The 23039-nt window shown below is 38.5% G+C and overlaps 2 protein-coding genes across 2 annotated transcripts; one reads left to right on the plus strand and one right to left on the minus strand.

Moving 5' to 3' along the window:
* The first annotated feature begins 6383 nt into the window (after positions 1-6383).
* On the plus strand, positions 6384-16008 carry LOC122652799 (protein SYS1 homolog). Its single transcript, XM_043846655.1, has 3 exons — positions 6384-6723; positions 13672-13898; positions 15843-16008. Exons 1-3 carry the CDS (start codon positions 6500-6502, stop codon positions 15848-15850), a joined length of 459 nt encoding a protein of 152 aa, XP_043702590.1. The 5' UTR covers positions 6384-6499; the 3' UTR covers positions 15851-16008.
* Positions 16009-17922: 1914 nt separating this feature from the next.
* On the minus strand, positions 17923-22378 carry LOC122652798 (probable sulfate transporter 3.4). The gene is made up of 13 exons (XM_043846654.1): positions 21992-22378; positions 21766-21814; positions 21466-21673; positions 20855-21026; positions 20695-20760; positions 20466-20582; positions 20239-20355; positions 19997-20123; positions 19606-19892; positions 18909-19099; positions 18610-18695; positions 18396-18472; positions 17923-18272 (listed from the first exon to the last, which is right to left on the minus strand). The coding sequence occupies exons 1-13, from the start codon at positions 22310-22312 to the stop codon at positions 18126-18128; spliced, it is 1965 nt and encodes a 654-aa protein (XP_043702589.1). The 5' UTR covers positions 22313-22378; the 3' UTR covers positions 17923-18125.
* Positions 22379-23039: the final 661 nt, after the last annotated feature.

Raw genomic sequence — 23039 nt, forward strand, 5'->3', positions numbered from 1 at the left:
GTCAGTAGTATGCTCACTGAGAATGATGAAAACCTGATATTCTATCAAGAAGCCTGTTCATGCCACTAATAATTTATTCACCTGATATTCTATCGCTTGAATAGATCGTAGTAAATTTCCCATGCCCTAACTAACTGTTGAAACTAACACCATCCCCAAACTAACGGTAAAGCCTATATTCTAGCTGATCAGACCCTACCAAGAGCATCCAAGTTTTTCAACTTTGCTGAATAGCTTACAGACCCAGAACTACACACTACAGAGCTCTAATAAACTGTGAGTTTGCAAACTTGTTCCTTACAATATGCATCAAAGTTTCAGCACTTAATGGATCCATCCGAAAACTCATAATACACAAGGATGAAGAGCAGAGGCTATCACACACAAACACAAGAATTTCACTCATACAAGAAGCGAGAAGCAACAAACAGAATTGATTTAAACTCAAAGAGCATTCATGCGAACAAACTAATCACGCACAAATAATGTAATTATCAGCAACAAATTCATTCCCACTGCTCACCAACCACATCCTCTTTCCCCTAAATTTTTTATAAAAAAAAAAAGTGTGAAAAGAATGATTCTTTGAAAAGCGAAAAGGAAAAAAGAAAAACAACATTTTTGGTCCTGTCCTTCGTTCTTATTTAAATCTACAAATATCAGATTCGCAAGATCTTGCTCGGAATAAATAGATTGGAACATACTAGACGAGATTTTTAATCGAAAGCTGAAACTTAACCTAACATAAACCGATAATTTACACAAAACGTATTAGGGAAACGCCTAGACTATGAAATTTCTCCCTAAAATCCTAAATCCTTACGCACTAACACAAAACTTGCAGATTCTCAAGCTTCACACAAGAGCCCAGATCTACAGTTTCATGGTCTAAGTACCTAAAACTTTATAAGATTTTAGAGAGATTATTGACCGCAAACAATAATCCGGTTTCAGAAACTATAAATTAAACGAACTTCTACAGGAAGACGAACTTTCAATCTGCAGAGATGAGTCGCCGATCCGATAGGGAAAATTGACAGAACAATGAACAAGTTCCGCTTGTGAGATTGAATCGAAACCTCCGTTTCTCTTCCGCTTCGTCTCTGTCCGATTGGGAACGAAATTCAAATGAAGTTTTTTATATGATTGTTCATTGAACTTCCAGATGGTTCGAAAGAGTTTTAAGGAGAGAAAATATGGATAGTAGCTCTCGTCGAGGTTGACAAAATTTTACGAAAACAGGTGGGTTTCATAACAGACACTGTGCATAAGAGATCACAAACCCCTGTTTAAAAGTGATAGAATAGACCTTGGGTCTAGAGTGGAATATATAGACCCCGACTAGAAACCACTAATTTAGAATCTTTGAAAGTAGAACAATTGATAGTTTTCGCTACAATCTGCATCAAGGATCAAAAACTTCACGTACGGATCGCCAGATCAGCATTATTACTTCCCATTATTAGAGATACTACTGTATCAATATGGTACTGTCTGTATCGCATACAATACTTCCGTCGGATTGGAATATATGGTTGGATTGACCGATAGGTTCATACAAATCAAGCATTAAACCGCTGACCCGGTTATATTCTTTATGGAACCGACTCCATTGAATCGTTTCCTGGTAAAATATCTTCTACAGTTTAGGCAAAATCAATGAAGCGACAAGGATATCGGTATTTGGGTGACACGTGTTTGGACGCTGGTCGGTACGAATGCTCATACTTCAAAGTTGGGCAACGAAAGTCTGGACCCTTCTTTCTCCAGAAAGCGACAAGTGTACATTATTTTAGTCGGTCCCAGTGAATTATTATTTGTATATTTTTTGCTAATATAGGATGAGGACTAAAGTTTAAAATTCTTTCTTATATCAGAAGATAACTTTTAAAATTCTTATGATAATTATACCTAGATATTTAAGATTGCAACACATTCTAACTACACCCAAGAAGTTTCTCCTTATGGGCCCTAAGTGTGTCAATTTAGAACTGAAAATCGATAACGTCCAAATCGATTCGATTTTGGTTTCTGTTACACAAAGAAAAGTGTTATGGAAAACGGAGGTCACTCTTGAAGGTTTCTTGATTTATCTAATGACTGAATACTTGAATCCATCCATTACATGGACACAAGGGTTTCTAATTATACAAGTTTCTCTCCCCAACCCTCTTCCCAAAGATTTCCCAGATCTGTCAGATGGCTTTCCTTCTTTGTAAGGTCATCCCCTCGGGCTCGGATTAGGAAACTCTGTAAAAAGAGCGATCCTCTCCCCCCCTTTCTGGGGACTCCAAATCTTCTTTTTACACGTGAGTAGTGATTAGCAGTCACCATCCATCAAGGTTCTCTAAAACTGATCTTGCTGACATGTCTAAACCAACATAACTGCCATGCATGTGGTCTGATTAGTCTTGGACGAATACTGGTTTCTTGGGATCCAAGCCATTCCACACGTCATTCTCGGATTGGGTCGGTAAAATATGGTGTATTTGCCCTCTAGTCCCTTTGTCTTGAATAAGTCATAGGGATGACTTAACTTTCATTTTCGAGCATTACCATAAGGATCCTCATACTCGAAACTTCAGTGCACCAATCTTCATACTCGGTTACTCACGATCTTCGCCTGTCGCTATCCCTTATTGGTGGCCAGTTACTATTTACCCTTATTGGAGCCCAGTAATGCCGATCATCACCTGAATGAGGAAGTTGTTTCATTTGCAAAACACATCCCTATGCCGATGGTGCTACCATTGGATGTGAGTTCCCAAAAGTGCGTCGCCATTTGCTGTTTTTTGGCATGTGGGTCCAAAATATCTTCTAGATTTCGTGTCTTTTAAGGGAAAACCTCATAAAGTTCAAATTTGAACCTTTTAGCCTCCTGACGTTAACTTGTCAAGGAGGCCTCCCTCTTGTGGTGGGCACGTGCCCCACGTTCTCAACTGAGACGGCCAATTGCATCCTGTCGTCAAATAAAAAGAGGTAGGAGTGATCCGAGGCGTCGGATCACCCCCCCTTTTTTTTTTGGTATAAAGTGCTCAAACTTCTAGGAGCCTTTCTTCCTCATCGCTTTCAAACTTTGAAGCTCAAGTTTTCCGTCTCCCTGCTTTCGTTTCAACCCTTGGAGTCTTAGAAGTCTTCTCGCTCTGCGCTTTTTTCCCTTAGCCAAACTCTCCTTACTCGAGTAAGTTCTTCTTCCCTTCTCCTTTTTGCCTTTGATTCCCTTTTCTTTTATTCAGAAATGTCAAGTTCCAATAATGCCCCAACCTCTAAGACGGTGGGAGAAATAGATTCCTTATTTGAGGAATCAAATCGATTGTTCCATGGTTTCGGTGGCCAAAGATGCCACCGTGGTCCCCCCTAGGGAGTCTTCTGCGGTTCACCGCACTCGGTCTGGTGCTTCTGCCAACACCTCTTCCAGTAAGCCTTTGAAGAAATCATCTGTTGCCCCTCGTAGGAAGGCTCAACATGCTCGCCAACCCCAAATCAACCCCACTATAGAAAAGATGGTAGATGAGATCCCTTCGGTGCTAGATGTAACGGATGTCATGGAAATCCAAGAAATCTACTCGATTCCGGAGTCCATTTGCCTATTTTAGGTTTCTTTACCCTTCTAACATATGGAGAGTGTGAGGGCAAATAAGGCTTATTTGCCTCTCTTTGTTATATCATTTTATTTTATTTTTTATGGTGGAATTTGTTAGAAATAGGATTCTAGGCAATCGATATAAAACAAGACACAATATGAAATATATACACAAACATATATATATAAAATATGTCCGAATGAAATTTCAAATTACAAACAGAAATAAAACAACTTACAGTATCACAAAGTCTGTCTTTTTGTATCTTCCAAAACAGAGCAACACAAGTGGAATCGTACGAATCGTACTTTCCTTAAGGTATTTGAACACGTTGAATGTGCAGATCCAGGTTGACCTTTATGTTCTCACCTCCAAGGTAAAACTACTTCAATCACTAATGGTAGCACCCCAAGAGTGATTACGATACAGAATATTCGAAGGTATTACTCAATAATCAAAAGAAAAAACAAAAACAAAGAAAGTATGAAAACACTGTTTTAGAGAAAGAGCATAAGCATTTATAGGCCCACTAATACCTGTATGTATGCACAATTGTACATGTATGTATCATGTCCCGCCCCGCCCTGGACCCCAACCTCACATCTGGGACAAGGGAGACTTCCCTTGGAACCCTATGCCCCTTGTAATCTATATGAACACTTAATTACTCACCATTTCAAGTGTCCGTAACCAATGTGGGACTAAACTTGAAGAGGTTTTTATGCCTTTCCAAGTTTACACAAGAGATCCATGGTTCAAGTCTCCGTACACACACACACAAGTGTTTCAAAATAAAACAAAGTGGAGGGAAAGGAATTTCCATATTTTGAAACTGAAAAACAAAAACAAAACAACTTTTGAAACTCAAAATCCAACAGAATCCTTGTTTACCAAAGTAACCGTTTAATATCCTCTGATCTCCTTGTTGTGGTAAATTTGGAAAACTAGAAACAAAGTTATTTTCCTCCATGTTGATCTTGATCCTTTTAGTGTTATGATCACTTTTACTGCTTCGGTTGAGGAAGATTGAGTTTGCTTGAGGCAGATGGATCTTCTTTTGATGGAAGCTGGAATGCTTCTTCGAAGCGGGGTAGCAGAAGTGTGGTTATTAGTAGTGCTTCGGGAATTCTTGTTGCTGCTAAGTGTTAGCATGGGGATTTCTGCCACAGTTTTGGATGCATAAGCAATCTAAAATGGCCTATTATTGGCCTGGAGCTTGGAGCTGTTTGATCTACATGTTTACTCTGTTTTGCTCTTATTAAGGGGTTTGGGTCGCTTGATTGGGCAACACAAATTGTTGTAGATGATATTTTGGTTTTGCTTTCTTTGTTTTCTGTTGTTGTATTAATTTATCGACTTCCTTGCTCTTCTAATGGAGAAACCCATCATTTAGCTAAGGGCCGGTGCTTCTAGTTTCAATGTTTCATGAGTTTGGTGTCTCTCTCTGCCATCATTTCTTGGGTACACTCTCAGTAGATCTTTGCTGTCATACGGCGATGAATCCTTGTTATTCTTGATGAAAAAAGAATTCAACTCCGAGTCCAGCTCAAATTCACGTATGTGAGCGTACGAGAACAACTCCCAGCTGTACAGATGGAACCCACTTTGTGAGACACACATAGATGGATTCCATTTGAACAGCTGGGAGCTGTTGTAGTACGCTCACGCATGTGAATGTGAGCCCAACTCACTCTAAGTCTCAATGAGAGCATTTTCAGATTATAGAGTCTAAATTTCAGAGTCTCGAACTCGAACAAGGCAGGGGAGACCGAATCACTGAATTGAGGGTTGACACCACAAGTTTCAATTAAGTCATGTAGAAACACCAAGTTTCGATCTAGTGACTCAAACAAACTCATTTATTATAGCTAGTTGTGTCTACTTGATTATTGACCAAATTTTATCATTTATTATTTGATTTAATTAGTCGTCTAAGTCAAAACTTAGTTTTCTGGGAAATTCAAATGTTAAGTTACCTCTCAGATCACTTACCCTGGTAGGGATAACCACGATTTGACTACTCTCTAGCGAATCCATCGCCCAAGGAATGTCCAGTGAGGCATCGAACGGCTGGGGTGGTTGGATGCACACATTGGGCCCCATGTAGACACACATCCCGATGTGATCCCAACAGCCCAGCCGTTGGATGCCTCATTGGGCATTCACTGGGCATGGCGCTCGCTGGAGACGAGCCCGACTCAGGATTACCGAGAATTGTGATCGGAACCCATCGTACGGTTGCAAGGCAAGCCTTTGAGGCCCAGCGTGCACATAACAGACCAGGGCCCTTTCAGTTTGCACGCCACTTTCATCCTTGCCGCACGAATCCCCGAGTGTGATTTCTGAAATTTGAAAATTAATGTGTAGGGAATTCAGTCATTATGAAGCTTTGGAAGGGCGTTTCTGTCACGGAACAAAGAATACATTCCCTTCAAAGTTCCATCTGGGAAATGTGTGCAGCGGTTGTGGAACTTAGAGGGCGAGATCTCGCTCTGTTGCCAGATTTGGCCGTTCTCGCCTTCAAAATTTTCGCGGTCACTTTCCTCTTTATCTACCTCCCGCGTTCGCTCTCTATTTAAGCTTATAATTATCTCAATTCGCTCCGATAGAATACCTAGAATCTGTGAAAGCTTGAAGGGTTCAAACTGAGAAGATTCGTTAGCTTAGATTCTCGAAATTTGGTCCGAATTGGAGATGGGAGATCTGGAATTCTAGGTTTCAATAATGTGGAGATTCTGTTGCCAATTACGCAGATGGATCCTCTTGGTTTGCTAAAATGCAGTGGATAGTTGGTAATTTGTTGGAGGGTTGAAGGGATTTGAGTCTGACCTCAGGGTTCAGATTGAAACGTTTCGGGGACTGTGAGGGTTTGGGTGTTTATTTGACGAATTCTGTTATCGAAAGGAGATAAAGTCATGTTCTATGGGGCGATGGTATGGGATCCCTGGCTCATTCTCTCCCAGATTGTGTGCCTTCAATGTTTATATTATGTCACGCTGGGACTATTCATGTTCATTCTTGTTGGGACTCGGGTATCACGAATGAGCCTTATATATTTCTTTGATTACTCAACTCTCACTATTTCCACGGTAACTGGTTGGTGTGTCATTGGTTCGTTTCTACTCAGCGCGCTTGCCGGGTGAGAATCCCTCACTTCTTTTGGTACTTGTTTCTTTTCTTATACGTACGAGTTTTATTTGGCAGCATTTCATTTCATTTTAATTCAGCAATGATCATCTTGATGCATGCATTTTCTTTGTCAAAGTGACACAAATTTTTTGTTTAGAAGAATTGAGATATGCATGTGCATGTCATTGTGGGCATTGTAGAGTCAAGTATTAGTAAGCTTGTTCAGCGAGTTACTAACTTGAGTTGGATTCTCTTTTTCAACGAATTTGAGTTAGATACTTGGCTAATTAGATCAGAATATGACTTCTGTTTACTCTCTTGCTTACTGTTAGAATTAGGAATTGGGTTGAGCTCAATAATAGCATTGATGGCAGTTGGCATTTTAGGGACTTATTGTTTAACTAAGAGCTACTGTTTATGTTTCTGAGTCCGAGTAACATTAGGAGTTGTATAGAGTCAATAGAAGGGCTGAGATGTTTCATTAGGTGTGGTTGTTTTGTGCATAAGAATTGGAAATATTTGGAGAAGTTGCATATATATATTTTTTTTCAAATTTGAAATCCTTATTTGCTCCTGTTACTCAATCATATTGGATGCCTTATTGCTCTAGAATTTTTTTGTGTGTGTGTATGTGAGAGAGTGTGTGTGCTCTAGAGTTATGCTGCTATGATAACTGCTAATGTGCTAATGCTCAAATATATGGTGCTTTACTTATTGATCTTAAAATTTTGCTAGATGGTTATTTAAGTTTGGACTATTTCCCCTACCCTCAGATTCTCGATTGTTAACTGTAGCTGAAATTGATTTACAAACTGCATGAGTTGCTGTTAAAACGTGGGTAGTAATTGATGTAGAGAGCAAGGAGCAATCCTGTCATAGCACAAGCCCAATTCAAAAACCAGCAAACAACACAATAGAAAAATATAAGAAGAAGAAGAAGACCTAGCAGTAGTAGTGCCTTTTAGAGATTTTGAAGAAAGAATAAGAAAGCAATAAGGGATTGTTCACTGTGAATGGTTTTAGGTTTGATGGTGCAATTGCATTAGGCATTAATCCCGTATGGAGGTCTATATCCAAGCTTGGGAGGCCCATAAGGTGCTGGTGGCAGTCAAATGGGCTGAAAATGACTTTTGAGTAGTTATATTATAGGTTGAGCCTTTTATTTTTGTGGTTTCATTGTAACGAGCCTAATTTATAAACCTATAAAATGGGGATAAAGTTAGTACATGGGATTAGTAGCTAAGTGTTTGAGTTTGATTAGGATATTTAATAGTTAAAAGTTCTCTTTTGAGTTTATTTACTTTGTTGAGTGTGTTAGAATGATTAGGAGTCCTTTTATGAGTCAATTTAGGAACTTTAGAAGGTATTTATATGTGTAATACAACTCCCATCAGTTAGAGATGATTTGAGTAAAGAATATGAGTTTTGGTGCTGTGGAGCAGTGCATGCAAGATTCGTATCCCAAAACCTGATTTCTTCTCCCAAGCAGATCGTTTTTATCTATTTTCCCTCCCTTTCCATCGATCTGCTTTCTTCTCTTAACAATGCAGTTGCTTGCTTTATCTCAAATCTGATCACAAATTTGATTATTGGGCCTGTTTGCATTTGAGATCCATAATCTGGATTTTGAGATTGCATTAGTTAGTGGTTTGGTTGTGCAGTTCTGATGTTCTAATTACCATTTGATCATTTTGGACAGGATGACCTGTTGTCCTAGTTCAACCAGCCTTGTAGTTTCAACTGCTAACATGTTGATTTTTTTTTGTTTACACACCTGAATTGGGGGAGGGGTTTATTTTTCCACTCAACATATTGTTTTTAGGCTTTAACTTTTCTCAAGAAGAGGGAGACGTGGGTTCTAGGTTCCAACTAAGTTGTAATATGCTAGAGCCTGCCTGATTGCTATATATGTTGATTTTCCTTTTGTCGAATACTTGATTGTATTAGGTGCATAGTTCGAAAACTCCTCTCTACCAGGTTAAGATCTCTGCGAGACAGTGCATATTTTTTTGGTTTCGGAATGATGTTTCGGTGGGCAAATGGCCATAGTTGGCTCCGAAACTGTAAGGGAAGCTTGTTTTAGGCTTGGGAAAATTACATTGCGACCCCCTGAGGTTTGTCCTAAATACAGAGCGACCCCTTGCGTTTCTAAATTATACAGACGCACCCCCCTGAGTGGACGGTGTTAAATAATGCAATGGTGTTAAATAATACAATGTAAAATACCAACTTTGCCCTCATCTAATATCATTAACCAAAAACTGTTAAATAATACAATGTAAAATGCCAACTTTGCCTTCTTCTAAGATCATAAACCAAAAACCAAGGCGGCTCAGCTCTTCATCCTCTTTCCTCTCTAACCCTTTCTTCTTCTTCTTGATTTTGTTTCTATTTCATTCTATTCATCTTTCACAAGCACATTCAGCTCTTCATCCTCTTTCCTCTCTAACCCTTTCTTCTTGTTCGCTGAATCTCTATGAACACAAGTCAACATCTTCAACCCCATACTTAAAGCACCCATACCTCAACACTTTTATCTTCCTCTTCCTCAACTCGAAACAGAGATCTAACTAGAAACCAAAATTAAAATCTGCATATTCATCTTCCTTTTCATGTAGGGAAAGGAATTGCAAATGCAAAGCTAAATGCAGCTTACACAGCTCTCCAGGCATGGAAATCTGAAATAACCGATGACCCATTGGGCATCTTAAGCACATGGGTAGGTTCCAATGTCTGTTCTTACAGAGGCATTTTCTGTTTGAGCACTCAATATGGAGAATATCTGGTTCCTCCGACGACCTTGTTGTGGGAGGGATAGATCTGAACCAGGTCAATCTTCAAGGCTCTCTAGTGAAATAACTCTCTCCTCTCAGCTCTAACTGAGCTAGACCTGAGTTCAATCTCTTCTCGAGCCCTTTCACTGGAAGAAGGTAACTCATTCCCCAATGATCCAAAACACAAAACAAGCACACATACATTGAACGTCTTGGATTCATGAACCGACACAGTTTGTAGTCTAAAAGACCAATTATATATGTTTATATGTTCAATGATTCTGGTTAACCTCAAAGAAACGAAAACAGATAAAAACCATAGGAACCCATTGCAGAAATATCCTTTTAACACCGAAAAAAACAAAAAACAAAATCTTTAAGCAAATCTAGAGAGAGAGAGAGTTGAGTTAAAATCTTGGGAGGCTTTCCTCAGATACACCGGTGGCCAAAAGTCTTTTTCCATTAGATTTGTTGATTTGTCTCATATATAGATACACTGGATTTGTCCCATCTAATCTGATATTATGATATACTTAAAGCCTTTGATTCTGTATCTAACGAGGGTGGGTTGTTAATCTATAACACTCCTTTTCTGGATGCTCACCCAACAAATTCTCAGGATCCATTCCTGAAGATCTCTTCAGCAAGAACCTGGTCGCAATGTTCCTCAACAACAACCAATTCGAAGGGCAAATCCCTCTCAATTTGGGGAACTCACCAGCTTCTGTGATCAATTTAGCAAACAACAAGTTCAGTGGCGACATTTCATCTAGGGTTTTGTTCGAATGAGATCAAGGCATTTGCCTTCTTGAGCCAAATCAAGGCTTTCTCGAGATCTGTTCTTTCAAATCCTGGGCATAATCATGAAAATCCTCCTTGTTTACTTAGAATGCGGCTATTAGAGCTGCTCCTCATCTTTCCGGCAGATTTCAATCCCTAAACATGTACAACCCACTTCAGGATACTAGGATTTTGGAATAGAGTGAGAAGAGATGAAAACTTATAGTAGTAGCGAGAGAGATGAAGTGAGAGAATGAAGATTGATTGAAACGATAGGTAGCGATGAACCCAACCAGAACCCTACACCCTCTTTCTGATTCGAGTAACAGGGGAAGGGGGTGGGAAGTTAGGGATGCCCTATGGGCAAAATGGTAAGCTCACTCCATAGAAGGGGTATATTAGTCATTTTAAGGCAAACTTAACTAACACCGTAACAGCTAACTAACGGAGTGGGGCTGACTGTAACAACTAACGTAAACTCAGGGGGTGCGGCTGTATAATTTAGAAACACAGGGGGTCGCTCTGTATTTAGTACAAACCTCAGGGGGTGGCAGTGTAATTTTCCCTAAACATATTTAAATCTTCAAATTGAAAAAAAAAACACCCAATTTGGTGTTTTGGATTCCAATAGCATTTCAGAGACCAACACAAGATATCCAGAGACTATACCAAATGTGAAATGAGAAATAATCCAAAATTCAAATAAAAAAGGAAAAAAAAAAAGTGAAATGAGAAACTGGAATCAAATAGGGGGAAAAATGTGAAATGAGAAATCATCTCCTGCATTCTTGCACTTTGAAGTAGTAAGAAACAGAGCTGGGATTGGTCTTCAAAAAAAATAAAAAATAAAAAATAAAAGAGAGAAGCAGAGCAGAGACTATGGGAGCTAATGAATCTGAACAGTGAGTTCGACGACAACCTCACGAGGTTGTAAATGGATGTTTCCGATGATTACATTTTGGGAGAAGTCGCTTGACGAGGCAGAAGTTGCGCCGCTATGGAAGACGAGATCGTCCCAGAGCTATCTGCCTCTCACCAGAGTTTCAGTCTTTTAGACTGCAGAAGTTTTGCCGTTGCGGCAGACAAGATCGTCCTAGAGCTCTCGGCCTCTCACCAGAATTTCAGAGTTCAAACTTTGGTGGAGAAATAAGAAATAGGGCTGGCGATGGCCAACAAGCAGGGTTTAATACTTTAATAAGTCTGTCGGTTGGCATTCATTTATATATGCTTTATTTATATCGATTTATGTCACAATATCCACTAACGTCTATTTTATATGTATATATATATATATATATATATATATTATCAATACAAGTATCACGCCAGCAGAGTTTAAATATATTAATGTATAAATCAGTCCCATCATTTCATTACAAAATTCATTTTCTCACACGTTCGGTCAGGCGACCGTCGGGCTCATTTGTTGCACTGGGAACGACCATTTGATAATTGGTCGGTTCCAAAGCCCGGCCTCTTTATTATTTGGTCATGTCGGGCTCCGGTTTTGATCGGTCAGGACAAGTTAGTGTTACCGGTTAGGCCTGGGATTGACACCCCTAGCAATTACTATAGAGGCATAAAACTGATGATTCATACTAAAATTATAGGAGAGGGTTATTGAAACTCACTTGAGACAAGAAACTACCATTACGGAGTACCAATTTGGTTTTATGCCAAGAAGATCATCCACGACAAAAGCTATTTACTTAGGAGATTCATGGAAAGATTTAGAGATTGCAAGAAGGGTCTCCATATGTTTTTTATTGAGCTAGAAAAAGCTCATGACAAAGTCCCTAGAGAGTTAATCTGGAAAGTCCTAGAGAAGAGAAGTGTTTTAAGTAAAATATGTGGACATAATTATAGATGTGTATGATGGTGTGGTGATTGGTGACAAGTGTAAGATTTGTGGGGGATCATGGTAGTGAATTCCCAATTACAATTGGATTACATTAAGGATCAGCTTTAAGCCCTTATTTGTTTGCGCTTATCATGGATGATTTAACCTGAGACATTCAAAATGAGGTTCCTTGGTGTATGCTTTTTTCTGATGATATTGTTTTGGTGGATAAGAAAAAAGTAGGGATTAACACCAAATTGGATTTATGGAGATCAACCTTGGAATCAAACGGTTTTAAGATAAGTAGAACGAAGATGGAGTAAATGGTGTGTAACTTTGGTTGCACTACGACAGATATGAGGCGGTGAAAATTGATGAGAGGGAGATTCCGCAAAGTGATTATTTTAGGCATCTAAGCTCAATCATAAATAAAGAAGGTGATATAGAGTATGATGTTTTGGAGTGTTGTGTGATCGATGTATTCGTTTAAAACTTAAAAGGAAAATTTTATGGGACAGTCATACGGCCAACTATGATGTATGGTGTGGAATGTTGGGTAGTTAAGAAGCATCATATAGATAAACTCAGTGTAGCGGAGATGAGGATGTTGAGATGGATGAGTGTCAAAGCTAGGAAGGATAAAATAAGGAATGATCATATTAGAGCTGATTTGGGAGTAACTCTGATACATTATAAGCTGCGAGAAAGTTGTTTGAGGTGGCATGGCCATGTTCAACGGAGGCCTTTGAATGCCCCTATACGGAGGAGTGATTTGATTCAGATTGAAGGAACTAAAAGAGCTAGGGGCAAACCTAAAATGACTTCAGGAGAAGTGGTGAGAAAATACATGCATAGCTTAGGCCTTGTATCAAGTATGGCCTCGAATAGAGCTGATTGGAGGGCAAGGATCCATGTAGCCGACCCCATTTAGTTGGGATAAGGCTGATTTGTTGTTGTATTGATGTAAAGAAAATGCTGCTTTGTTTCTCTTTTATCAGTTACCTCGTTTGATGAATTGAGATTACAAGATATGGAATGCTTTGTTAATTAAAATTTTTTAGTCTCCTTTATGCTTTTTTGGAATTGACAATGTGGTTGCCCTTTCAACGTTAAGATTAATCTTATGTATGGTAAATGATTCAGATTCAAATGGGAATTCCTTGCTCATAGATGTTCATTTGTACATATATCTTAATATATAGGAGAGAGATTTCTGCTTGAAAGAAAACAATAGTAGAGAAACATAACTAAATTTGAGGAGAACAATGATTAAATTGGAATGTCGAAGTCAAAATGGAAATATTTTGGTGATTTTTACGAAAATCACTTTAACTTTAATATGACTTAAGATGAAGCTTATGACGTCTATGCTTCTTGAAACATCTAGCTTACTGATACTGTGATATAAAATTTACAAGGCAATTTTGGCCTCAAGATATGTTTCATGTGATAGCTAGTGGTAGGATGAAAGGGACTTTAACTCGAAGCTGCTTATCTCCACCTTCTTATTTTGTTGCTTTATTTTGTGCCGGTACCTGCTAACTTGCAGTTTTATTCTGGGCAGGGCTTTTTATGTGTTTCATTTGGTTGAGAGAGCCAAAAAGTGCTTAGACTTTGCAGCCACCCTCTATATTGTCCATCTCTTTATTTGCATAATATATGGAGGATGGCCATCCTCAATTACATGGTGGGTTGTAAGTGGTACTGGTCTTGCAGTGATGGTCTTTCTTGGTGAATGGTTGTGCATGCGACGCGAGCAGAGTGAAATTCCCTTAACACGATATCGTTCAAGTAAGTGGAGGTTTACTTTATCTGATTGATTGTCCATGCTGAACTAGATTTCTAGAAGAGTTATGGTTGGGACTTCATGTTTGTTAACAAGTTTCACGCTGCCTGTTATGCTCAAATTTTGTTGGTTTTAAAATGTTCCTTCCAATGTATTTGTGCATGCAGTCCTCCTCGGTCCCATCTGCCATCAGGGCCTTGGTAATATCCCTGTGAGGCTATTACCATTATAGGCTCTTGCAGATTCATTATTCTTCTTTTTTTTTTGTGTGTGTGTGTGTGTGTGTGTGTGTGTGTGTGTGTTTCACTTCTTTCTTCCGAGTCTGGCATGTTTTAGAGTTGCAGTAACATTGATTTCTGCCGTATCTTCCTTCAATTCTTCTTGTTTCTAAATAGACTGGGAAATGATATAATCTTTTAATTTGTCTACAAGTTTTGTTTTCTGTATTTGTTCTAGCCTTTATATGTCAACTGTTAAGAAATTTGGATTTTATCCTGTCCAAATTCCTCATAATTTCTTTCAACATGTTCGCATCCTTGAAGCATAATACTGATGGAAGGAATTGAGATTTCTACTTCCTTAAGCTGGGCCAACATTCTTTATTCTCAATTAAATAGATCCAGTCATATAGGATATTCATCTTTTTCTAGTAGAGAGAGGTCTTCCTTATGACTGGTTTTAAATGAGGTTGCTTCACTAGGGCTGGTTAGGTAACTGCAGAAGATGGTATTTTTTTTTGTGTAATGCTCCGAATTCTTTTTTCACATACATCCACATGTTGAGCAATGTAGAGATTGTGCTTCCTCTTGTCTTGGGTCCATTTCAAAATTCATAACTTATGGTAATTGGGATGATCTGCTGAATCAGTCCTTAGGAGGCCAATAGCAATGTGTGTTACTTCTATTATTCATTTTTCAGAAAGTTCCTAATTTGTAGGCTGATGGTTAAGGTCATCTAGTGCTGTCTATTTTGTGCAAGGGAGTGGGATCCACAGTTCCAGATCAAAAGTTACACACAAACAAAACATAGGGCTGGAAACACTATGAAACTACCTGCAACCATGAAACGTACAACCTGAATCTTGACACCATAAGACCTGAAATCTGCAACCCCAAACCACGTAACTGAACTTGAAGCCATGAAACCTGAAACCCATGAAAAACCATAACATGAAACCGATAGCCCCATTAGATCCCATTGAACCCTTCTGTGGCAGAGGGACTGTTGAAAACCCGAAAGGGCCCCGGGGGAGACCCACGCAAGGTAGTCCATACAGTCGACATAGGGTTACCAAATTTGACAGATGATATATCCACTAATTTCCCATCCATGTGGCCTAAAAACAGTGATGGACAGAAACCTTTTTCTCTTTGGATAAAGCCAGTTCTTTTTTTTTGGGGGGGGGGGGGTGTTGGGTTGGGGGAGTTTTAGATTGGCAAAAATAAAAGAAAAGAGAGCTAAAAGAGATGGGGTGTAGCTTTCCCCCTAACATCATCAACTAGAATGCAAACAAAAATGAGTGGACAAGAATCCACCGGAGCTAATTTGATCTGGATCTTCTAACTTCACTAGCTAAATAAATGTGCATCTTAAGTCAGTTCCAGAAAGTGTGCATTCACGTAATCCAACAATTGGGTAGCTCTACTATCAATGGTCTGTTGGGTGACGAAGGAATTTATTTAGGTTTGATCTGGCAATTTTAGTGGATTTAGATATCTAGTCAATTTGTTATATGCCAAAAATATAGTTTTTATCTGGGGAAATTTTATGTATAGGTGGTTTAACTTCCATGATTTAGCCGATCCCATTTAGTTGGGATAAGGCTCAGTTGTTGTTGTTGGTTTAAGTTTCATGGTTTGGAATAAATTTGTATTGCGTCAAGAGTTGCTTGAGCACTCTTTTTCATAGCTAGCAATATTGGCATCATTAATTTGGAAGTACTATGGCAGATGTTTGACAAACTCCACATGCAAGAGGATGTACAACGAAATTTGGGTAAGGCTTGTCACAGACAAATTTTGCATCTTCCAAAGCATGCTTAGATCAGCTTTATGTTCCATTGTCCATGCTGGTCAGCAGTAAGAGAATACAAGTCAAACAATATGGGAGTAATTTGGGAAGACAGAACCGGTTTGTGGAAGAAGCTTTCTGAAAGGTAGGGGGAATGCGACATGTATAATGTAATTTGCTTTCCAAGTACCAGTTAATTTGTATGCAGATTCCCCCTCCCCCTTTTTTTTGGCCCCATTCTAAATATCAGACTAGGACAAGCTTAATTAATGTGAGATCGGTGGGTTTCATTTACCAAATGAATAAAGAAATCATTTGCACTCGTGTGAAAATATAGTACAGATAATTGCTTGGTGAATTGTATAGCTGGAACAGTTTTTGAGCTCAATAAGGGGTAGGGATTTGGTAATTTTTTATGTTCATCAATGACCATTGATCCCTGTTTGCCAAACATCTTATCCTTGTCACTTGATCACTCTTGGGTGTTACTGTGGGTTTTGTTTTTTTTGGGGGGGGGGGGGGGTTGAACGCTTAGGTGTATTGTGTTGTTACTGTTAAAGTTGCTGGTTATAGACCAGTATTATTTCCTATTGTAAGTTTGTAACTAGTTTTAGTTCTTTTATATTTCTTTCTTATGGTCTACCATAGAACTTAAGTTGTTTGTAATAACATCTCCATACACATAAGTCCTCTAAATATAAATAAACACCTTTAAGACTCCCAGTTGGGATCTCTCTCACAACCACAAGTTCTTCTTCTTCTCTCTCTCTCTCTCTCCTCCTTGTCTTCTTATACACAGGTACTGTTCTTCCTATCTCTGATTCTGTCACATGGTATCAGAGTGGGAATAAAGTGGTTGTACTCTGAGGTCCCTTTCGAGCTTGCTGATTTGTGGTCTGCAACAACCTGTGTTGCATTGTGCGTTGTGTGATCCTATTTGTTCAAGTACGATATAAACTAGGGTTTCTTCTGCTAATATGCTGAATATCAAATTCAGTTTCGGCCATTACTTGCGATGGTATGACAACCTGTGGCTGCTTATGAAGACCTGTGGTTGCTGTTTTTTGGTGAAGTTCATTCATGCGGTTGCTGTGTAAGATGGAGTTCTTCTCTTATATGTAAGGTCTTCCTTGCTACTATTGTGGTTGTGTTCTACTGTTCCTGATTATTTTGTGCCACACAGTCCCGTTCTTGAGTGTTTCCTACTGCTAATAGGAGACCGTGTATAGGGAAATCTGGCCATTGGATTCTGCTCATATTTTGGAGTTGCCTTCTACACAACAACCACCTTGATTGATCAAATTTTGATCTAAATCAGGTAACTGGACTGTTAAGTCCTGGTGCTTCCTATTTTTAGGATCTAGGTTATTTCTGTTACAAAGCAGTATACACCTTTACAACCGTTGGATTTATATCAACTTTTGAGGAATACATCTGCTGCCTACTCCCTTGACTGGAGTTTGAAGAGGATCAAATTAGGGGATTGAGAGATATACTATTTCTCCTATTCTGCCCTATTTTTCTCCATGCGGTTATTAATATATATTTTTTCCTGTGGATTGGTTGCTGGTCTAAGGTGTGGTTGGTTAACTGTTCTGGTCTACAATATTCTATATATCATCAGTTGCTGGTTATCCTCTTCTGTGGCATGGCACTGGTCTGCAGTGTGATTGTTAGACTGTTCTATTCTATATATCATCGGTTGCTGGAAAAATTTTTGTCATTCTATTTTTTGTTATAAATGATTGATCAAGTTTTATGTGGACATTGTTAATGTCCAGATCACCTCTATCAAGTTGAGTGGTGCTTCCAATTACCTACTATGTGCACAGGTGGTACAAAAAAATGGTTGGTCCATCGATGTCGCATCTTCAACGTGTTGAGCTCTCAGGCCCGCACTATAGTGCACCGCAAGATGTCCTCGCACTGTAGAGGATTTTAATTCGAGTACCCATACACTCTGCAACTCGTGAAGTAAACTGAAAAATAACACATAGTAACAGTAATAAAGAGTAATTTGGCTCGAACACATCAAAACCTCCTCTTATAAGAGCTCAATGGAAATAGTATTTGGTTTATTAATACATCTCTATCCCATATTTAAAATTTAAAAATAAAAAAAAATTCCTCTTTTTAGGAGACTATAAATCTACACTAGTTATTTAAGGTCTCAAATATTTGACAAATAATCATATTCTTCTCTGTAAGAGACTACTTGGCATTCATGGCTGACCCTTGAAGAGTGACAAAGATATGGCAGCTACAGCTTCACCAACAGTCAGATACAGCCCATCCATTCCAAATGACTCTAAAATAGTAGATCTGTGGAGTTTTTCCATTACTTCTATAACAGGATTTGCCAACACAAGCTACAAGAGAAGAGAGAGAGAAAAAAAAAAAAAACACCCAGAAATTCATATGAATCAGTAAATTTTTTACCAGAATTGGTAATGAAATTTTAAGTTAATTCTTTGACTAGTAACTATTTTTACCTTAATTGACCTTTTCTCAAGCATCTTTTTAAGTTCACTTATTGCTTCAATTCCACTTGTATCAATGGCTGTCACAGCTGAATAACGTAAAATGCTGTGTGTTAGTCATGTGACTTGCAGACAATTAATCCTAACCTAATGGATTATAAAAGGTTTATAGCTTTTGTTCTATGCACCAACTTTGCAGAACAAATAAATAAATAAACCAACTTACCAGTCATGTCCAAAATTAAGAACTTTATAGAACAATCCTTATTTACTTGGATTCTTTCTTCCTCTTCTCTGACCCATCTTAGTATTCTGCCCAACAACAAATAAGCTCAATTCAGGTCAAATTTTCACCAAAGAAAGACCACCCATGACACTATGGTTTTAAATTCCGGATCAGTCGATCTGGATCGAAATCGGCCGAGGCCAATCCCGATTCCAACCGAGTCTTGACCAGAATCTAGGGTTAGGGAAATTCTGGACTGATTCCATAATGAGAAAACAGATTAGAATGAGAAAACAAACCTTTCTTGGAGGTAAGTGGAATTTGCAAAGTATATGGGTGATTCGATTCCAAGGATGAGGAAGTAGGGAACTCTCTTAGCGTCTCCATAACGGATAAGATTTTGGTATATTTGGGTCCCCGGAATATTCCCCAAAAGAACTGTGTTCGGCCTCGTCACATGCAATAAAATCTTGAAGATTGAGATTCCGATCTGAAATTTTCCGGCCAGTTTGTCAGATTCCGATTAACTACAGCAATAATCATTCTTTTGTAACTTTTGTACTATAGTTCTAATGCTCTACACAGTTTATCACTATAAAAGCCTTCTCAAAGCTGATCAATTCCCCCCACCATCTCCTATGGGTTGGCCCAGTTTTGACTTTGGGCTAGAATGGAATCTACCACATGGGCCTTAAAATACTGGGCCAGGCTGGCCAATATAAAACTTTAGCACCTTTATTGAGACATGCTTTATGGGTGAAGGAAGAATCTCCTCACCATAAACATCTAAACCCTCTCTGTGTATGTGTGTGTGTGTGTGTGTGTGTGTGTGTGTGTGTGTGTGTTCTTGGTAAGACATGCTAAAGAGATGTGTTCCTTAAACACCTCACACAGGTCAAGCAGGGATGACAGTTTTTTTTCTGTTTTAACCAAACATGGAATACATTTTATATGAAGTGGTGAATGTATAACCAAAAAGAAGGAAGAGAAACTTACAGCAATGGCAAGACCAATTTGGACAGAGATGAAGAGAACACCAAAGAAGGCACAAAGACAAGCCAAGCAATCAAGCTTGTCAACCTTCCATAAATTAAACGCGCTTTGATAGTCGATCAACCCAATCACGGCTGTTATAATTATCGCCGCCAAGACTAAATTTGGAGTATACTTAAACAGAGGCATGAGGAACAGCAGTGTCACTAGTACAGTTGCTGCCATTACTATGTTTGAAACCACTGATTGGGCTCCAGCGTTATAGTTTACAGCGGAGCGAGAGAAGGATCCTGATGAACATTCAGCAAATAAGAGTATTGAATCGTTATCGAATCCATGAACATATCACAGTTCTTTCATTGTAAGAATTAAGGGATCCAGAGGAATATCTCACCACTAGTAACATAGCATGAGGAGCAAGAACCAGCCATGTTCATCATTCCAATTGCCATCATTTCTTTGTTCCCATCAACTTGGTAATTTTTTAGGGAAGCAAATGTCCTTCCAACTGCAATTCCCTCCTATGAAATAACAAAATATAGATTAAAAAAAAAAAAAAAAAAAAAAACTAGTTAGACAAATAAGGAGAAATCATAAGTTCAAAAAGGAAAAGAGAGCCAGTTTTGTAGAACTCACAGTGAGAGATAAGATTCCAGTTATAATCCCCGTTTTAATAGCAAGGGAAAGATAAGGTCCATGAAAGTACAGCATGTTTGCTGAAGGTGGGTTTAGACCTTGTTGTAAGTTTCCAATCTGTGAGATAAGAGGAGCAAAAAAAGAAGGATAATTAATCAAATGGCTACCATATAAATTCTCTGAGAAAAGCTTTCTCCTGTAAGTAAAATAAAAAGATTTTTTCTTACTGTGGGGATGTGATTAATAACATGTTCTCTAAGGAAGAAAACCAGAACAGTTGATAGAATAACCGATGTTAATGGAGCGGCTGCAGAGACCCAGAAAAGCTTTGGTTTCCTCATGCTCTGATATTTAACCAAAGGGGAAAGAAACAAAAGCCACACAATTTGTTAACAAACCAAGGAACAATGGTGGTATGGTATGATTCTTGGTTCAAAGTTGATAGTAACAACTCACAATATGCCTTGTTGCCAATAGAAAGATCAAGAAACACATGCCCATCACTATGGTTTGCCATGACCACTGCAAATCGAAATAGCCGAGATTCACTGAATTGGAAGTTTCTTTAACTGTATTCCTGTATGTATGTGTGGAGTTTTTGGGTTCTGTTACTTACCTCTTTTCTGTGATGTAAAACAGATGACATTACAGGAACAATTTGCATCTTGGTTGTGAAGTGAGCAATTCCAAGCAACCCTTTCAGCTGTTGAAGGGATACTATAATTGCTGCCCCAGCCATGAATCCAACCAGGGTAGCCTTGGAGAGAAAATCAATGATGAAGCCTAACCTGTAATTAATCAAAAGCAATTAAGAAAAAGAGAAAAATAATTGCTTTTAATTCAATTACTTTTGTTGGCCAAAGTTCATAAGATTTGAAATTTTTTTTTTTTGTCCCTTCATCTGTAAAGAAATTTCAGTCCTTATAGACACTAACACCAATTTCTCCTTTCTGTTTTTTCTCACCTGAAAGGGTATATAACTACAATCATCAAAAACAGATTTTTTTCTAAGCAAATTGATAATCTAACAAGGTTAAGGAAGAACAAAGCAAAGAAGCACCATGATTGATGTTTAGGTAGTTTGTAATTGTTGATTAGGTTGAATCACTAAGCTAGCTTACTCAAAATGCCCAAAATATTGTTTCTTATTACGAGTGAATTGTCACCATCATAAATTTTAAAATTGACAATGAAAAAGAAAAAAAAAAGAGTTTGGAGAGTTCATACCTAAGCAGTCCAAGAGAAGCCTGAAATACACCAGCAAAGAAGGTGGCAGTGAAGGCCAACTGAAGATAAAGAACTGGATCTTCTAGATGGGAGACTGTCTCTTCAAGCATTGAGCCCATGACAAGAGATGCTATTGAAACTGGACCAACAGCAAGATGTCTGGAACTCCCAAGGATAGAATAGATCAATGGTGGAACAAAGCTGGAGTCTGCAAAAATCCCCATTCAGGGAAGATCAGAAATAAAAGAAAATTTTATAAGAGTAGCTCTTTCCATAATTGAATCAAAACAGAGAACTTACAAAGCCCAATTATAGCAGGCAAATTTGCAAGCTTTGCATAACTAATTCCCTACATGAGAGATGAGAAAGAAATTAAGTTATGGAAACTCCACAGAAAAAAAATAAAAAAATTCAAACATTTCCTTCTATTTAAAATTCCAGTAGCAGAAAACCAACCTCTGTTACTGAAACCAAGAACATGAGAAAAACAGAGTAAAATGCTTTAGCTTTCATGGGTTCTTCATACCTGTGGGATTGCCAAACTGGCAATGGTGAGTCCAGAGATAACATCAGACTTAAGAAGACTGAGACTGTAAGTTGGCCCCCACTGAAATATGGGGAAGAGATATTGAAGAGAAAGAATGAATTTCTTCGAGAGTGTCTGGTTTTTAAGCCTATGAAGAGGATCATCTGGGAAGAAAATCTCAGAAAGCCTATGTCTAAGCCTTTCAAAACCGGTTTTGTTGGGTGGTAAACATACTCTGTGTATCTCTAATGGTGGTAAAGAATCAGTCTGGATTTTCAAAGTGGTTTCCTGCCCTGCTACTCTATTGGTGTTGACACCCATTTCCCTTTTGCAGAACCACCAAAACCTTTGAAGAAACCAACTCAAAATGGTTTCTAAGACTGGTTTGGAAGATACAATACCAGAGTAGTTTAGAGCTTTGAAGGGGGAAAGTCGAAGATGAAAATACTAAGGGGTTCAAATTTATAGACAAAACCCAGAGAGAGAGAGAGAGAGAGAACAGAGAATGCCACCTTTTTCAGTATTGTTTGGACAGTTGATTTATCGGAGAATGAGAAATTGAATTTTCTATAAGAAGTCAAGAATCTAAACACCATAGAGAGAGTAAAGAGCGAAGGGGATGTAAAGACACTTTTTTTTCTTTTCTTCTGGAGACACTTTTAAAGAGTAAAACGACAACATAAATTCCTATGGGCCCTACAAAACACTCTCTGATTTATACTGCTTTGTTGTATTAATTCTAACCATCTGATCAATCAGATTGGTTTGAGAATATACTGATTGAACGTTTCTTGATCATTCTAGTTGCAGTGTATGAGAAATTTAGAACAACTTGAGAGTGATTATTTGTGGGATTTGAGACAATTTCGGAATAAAATCTTGGTTTTTTATTGAAGGGGTGGAATTTCACAACCTCCATCTCTGGATATCAGTGTGGGAGGATCAATCTGGGCCATTCGATTTATACTTACATGTGTCCAGTTGCATCCATTACATTGAATCAAATGATTCCTTCCATCCAATCCGAACTCTTTGTCTCTCTCTCTCT

Source organism: Telopea speciosissima, chromosome 2 (genome assembly GCF_018873765.1).
Source record: "Telopea speciosissima isolate NSW1024214 ecotype Mountain lineage chromosome 2, Tspe_v1, whole genome shotgun sequence".
NCBI classification, from domain to species: domain Eukaryota; kingdom Viridiplantae; phylum Streptophyta; class Magnoliopsida; order Proteales; family Proteaceae; genus Telopea; species Telopea speciosissima.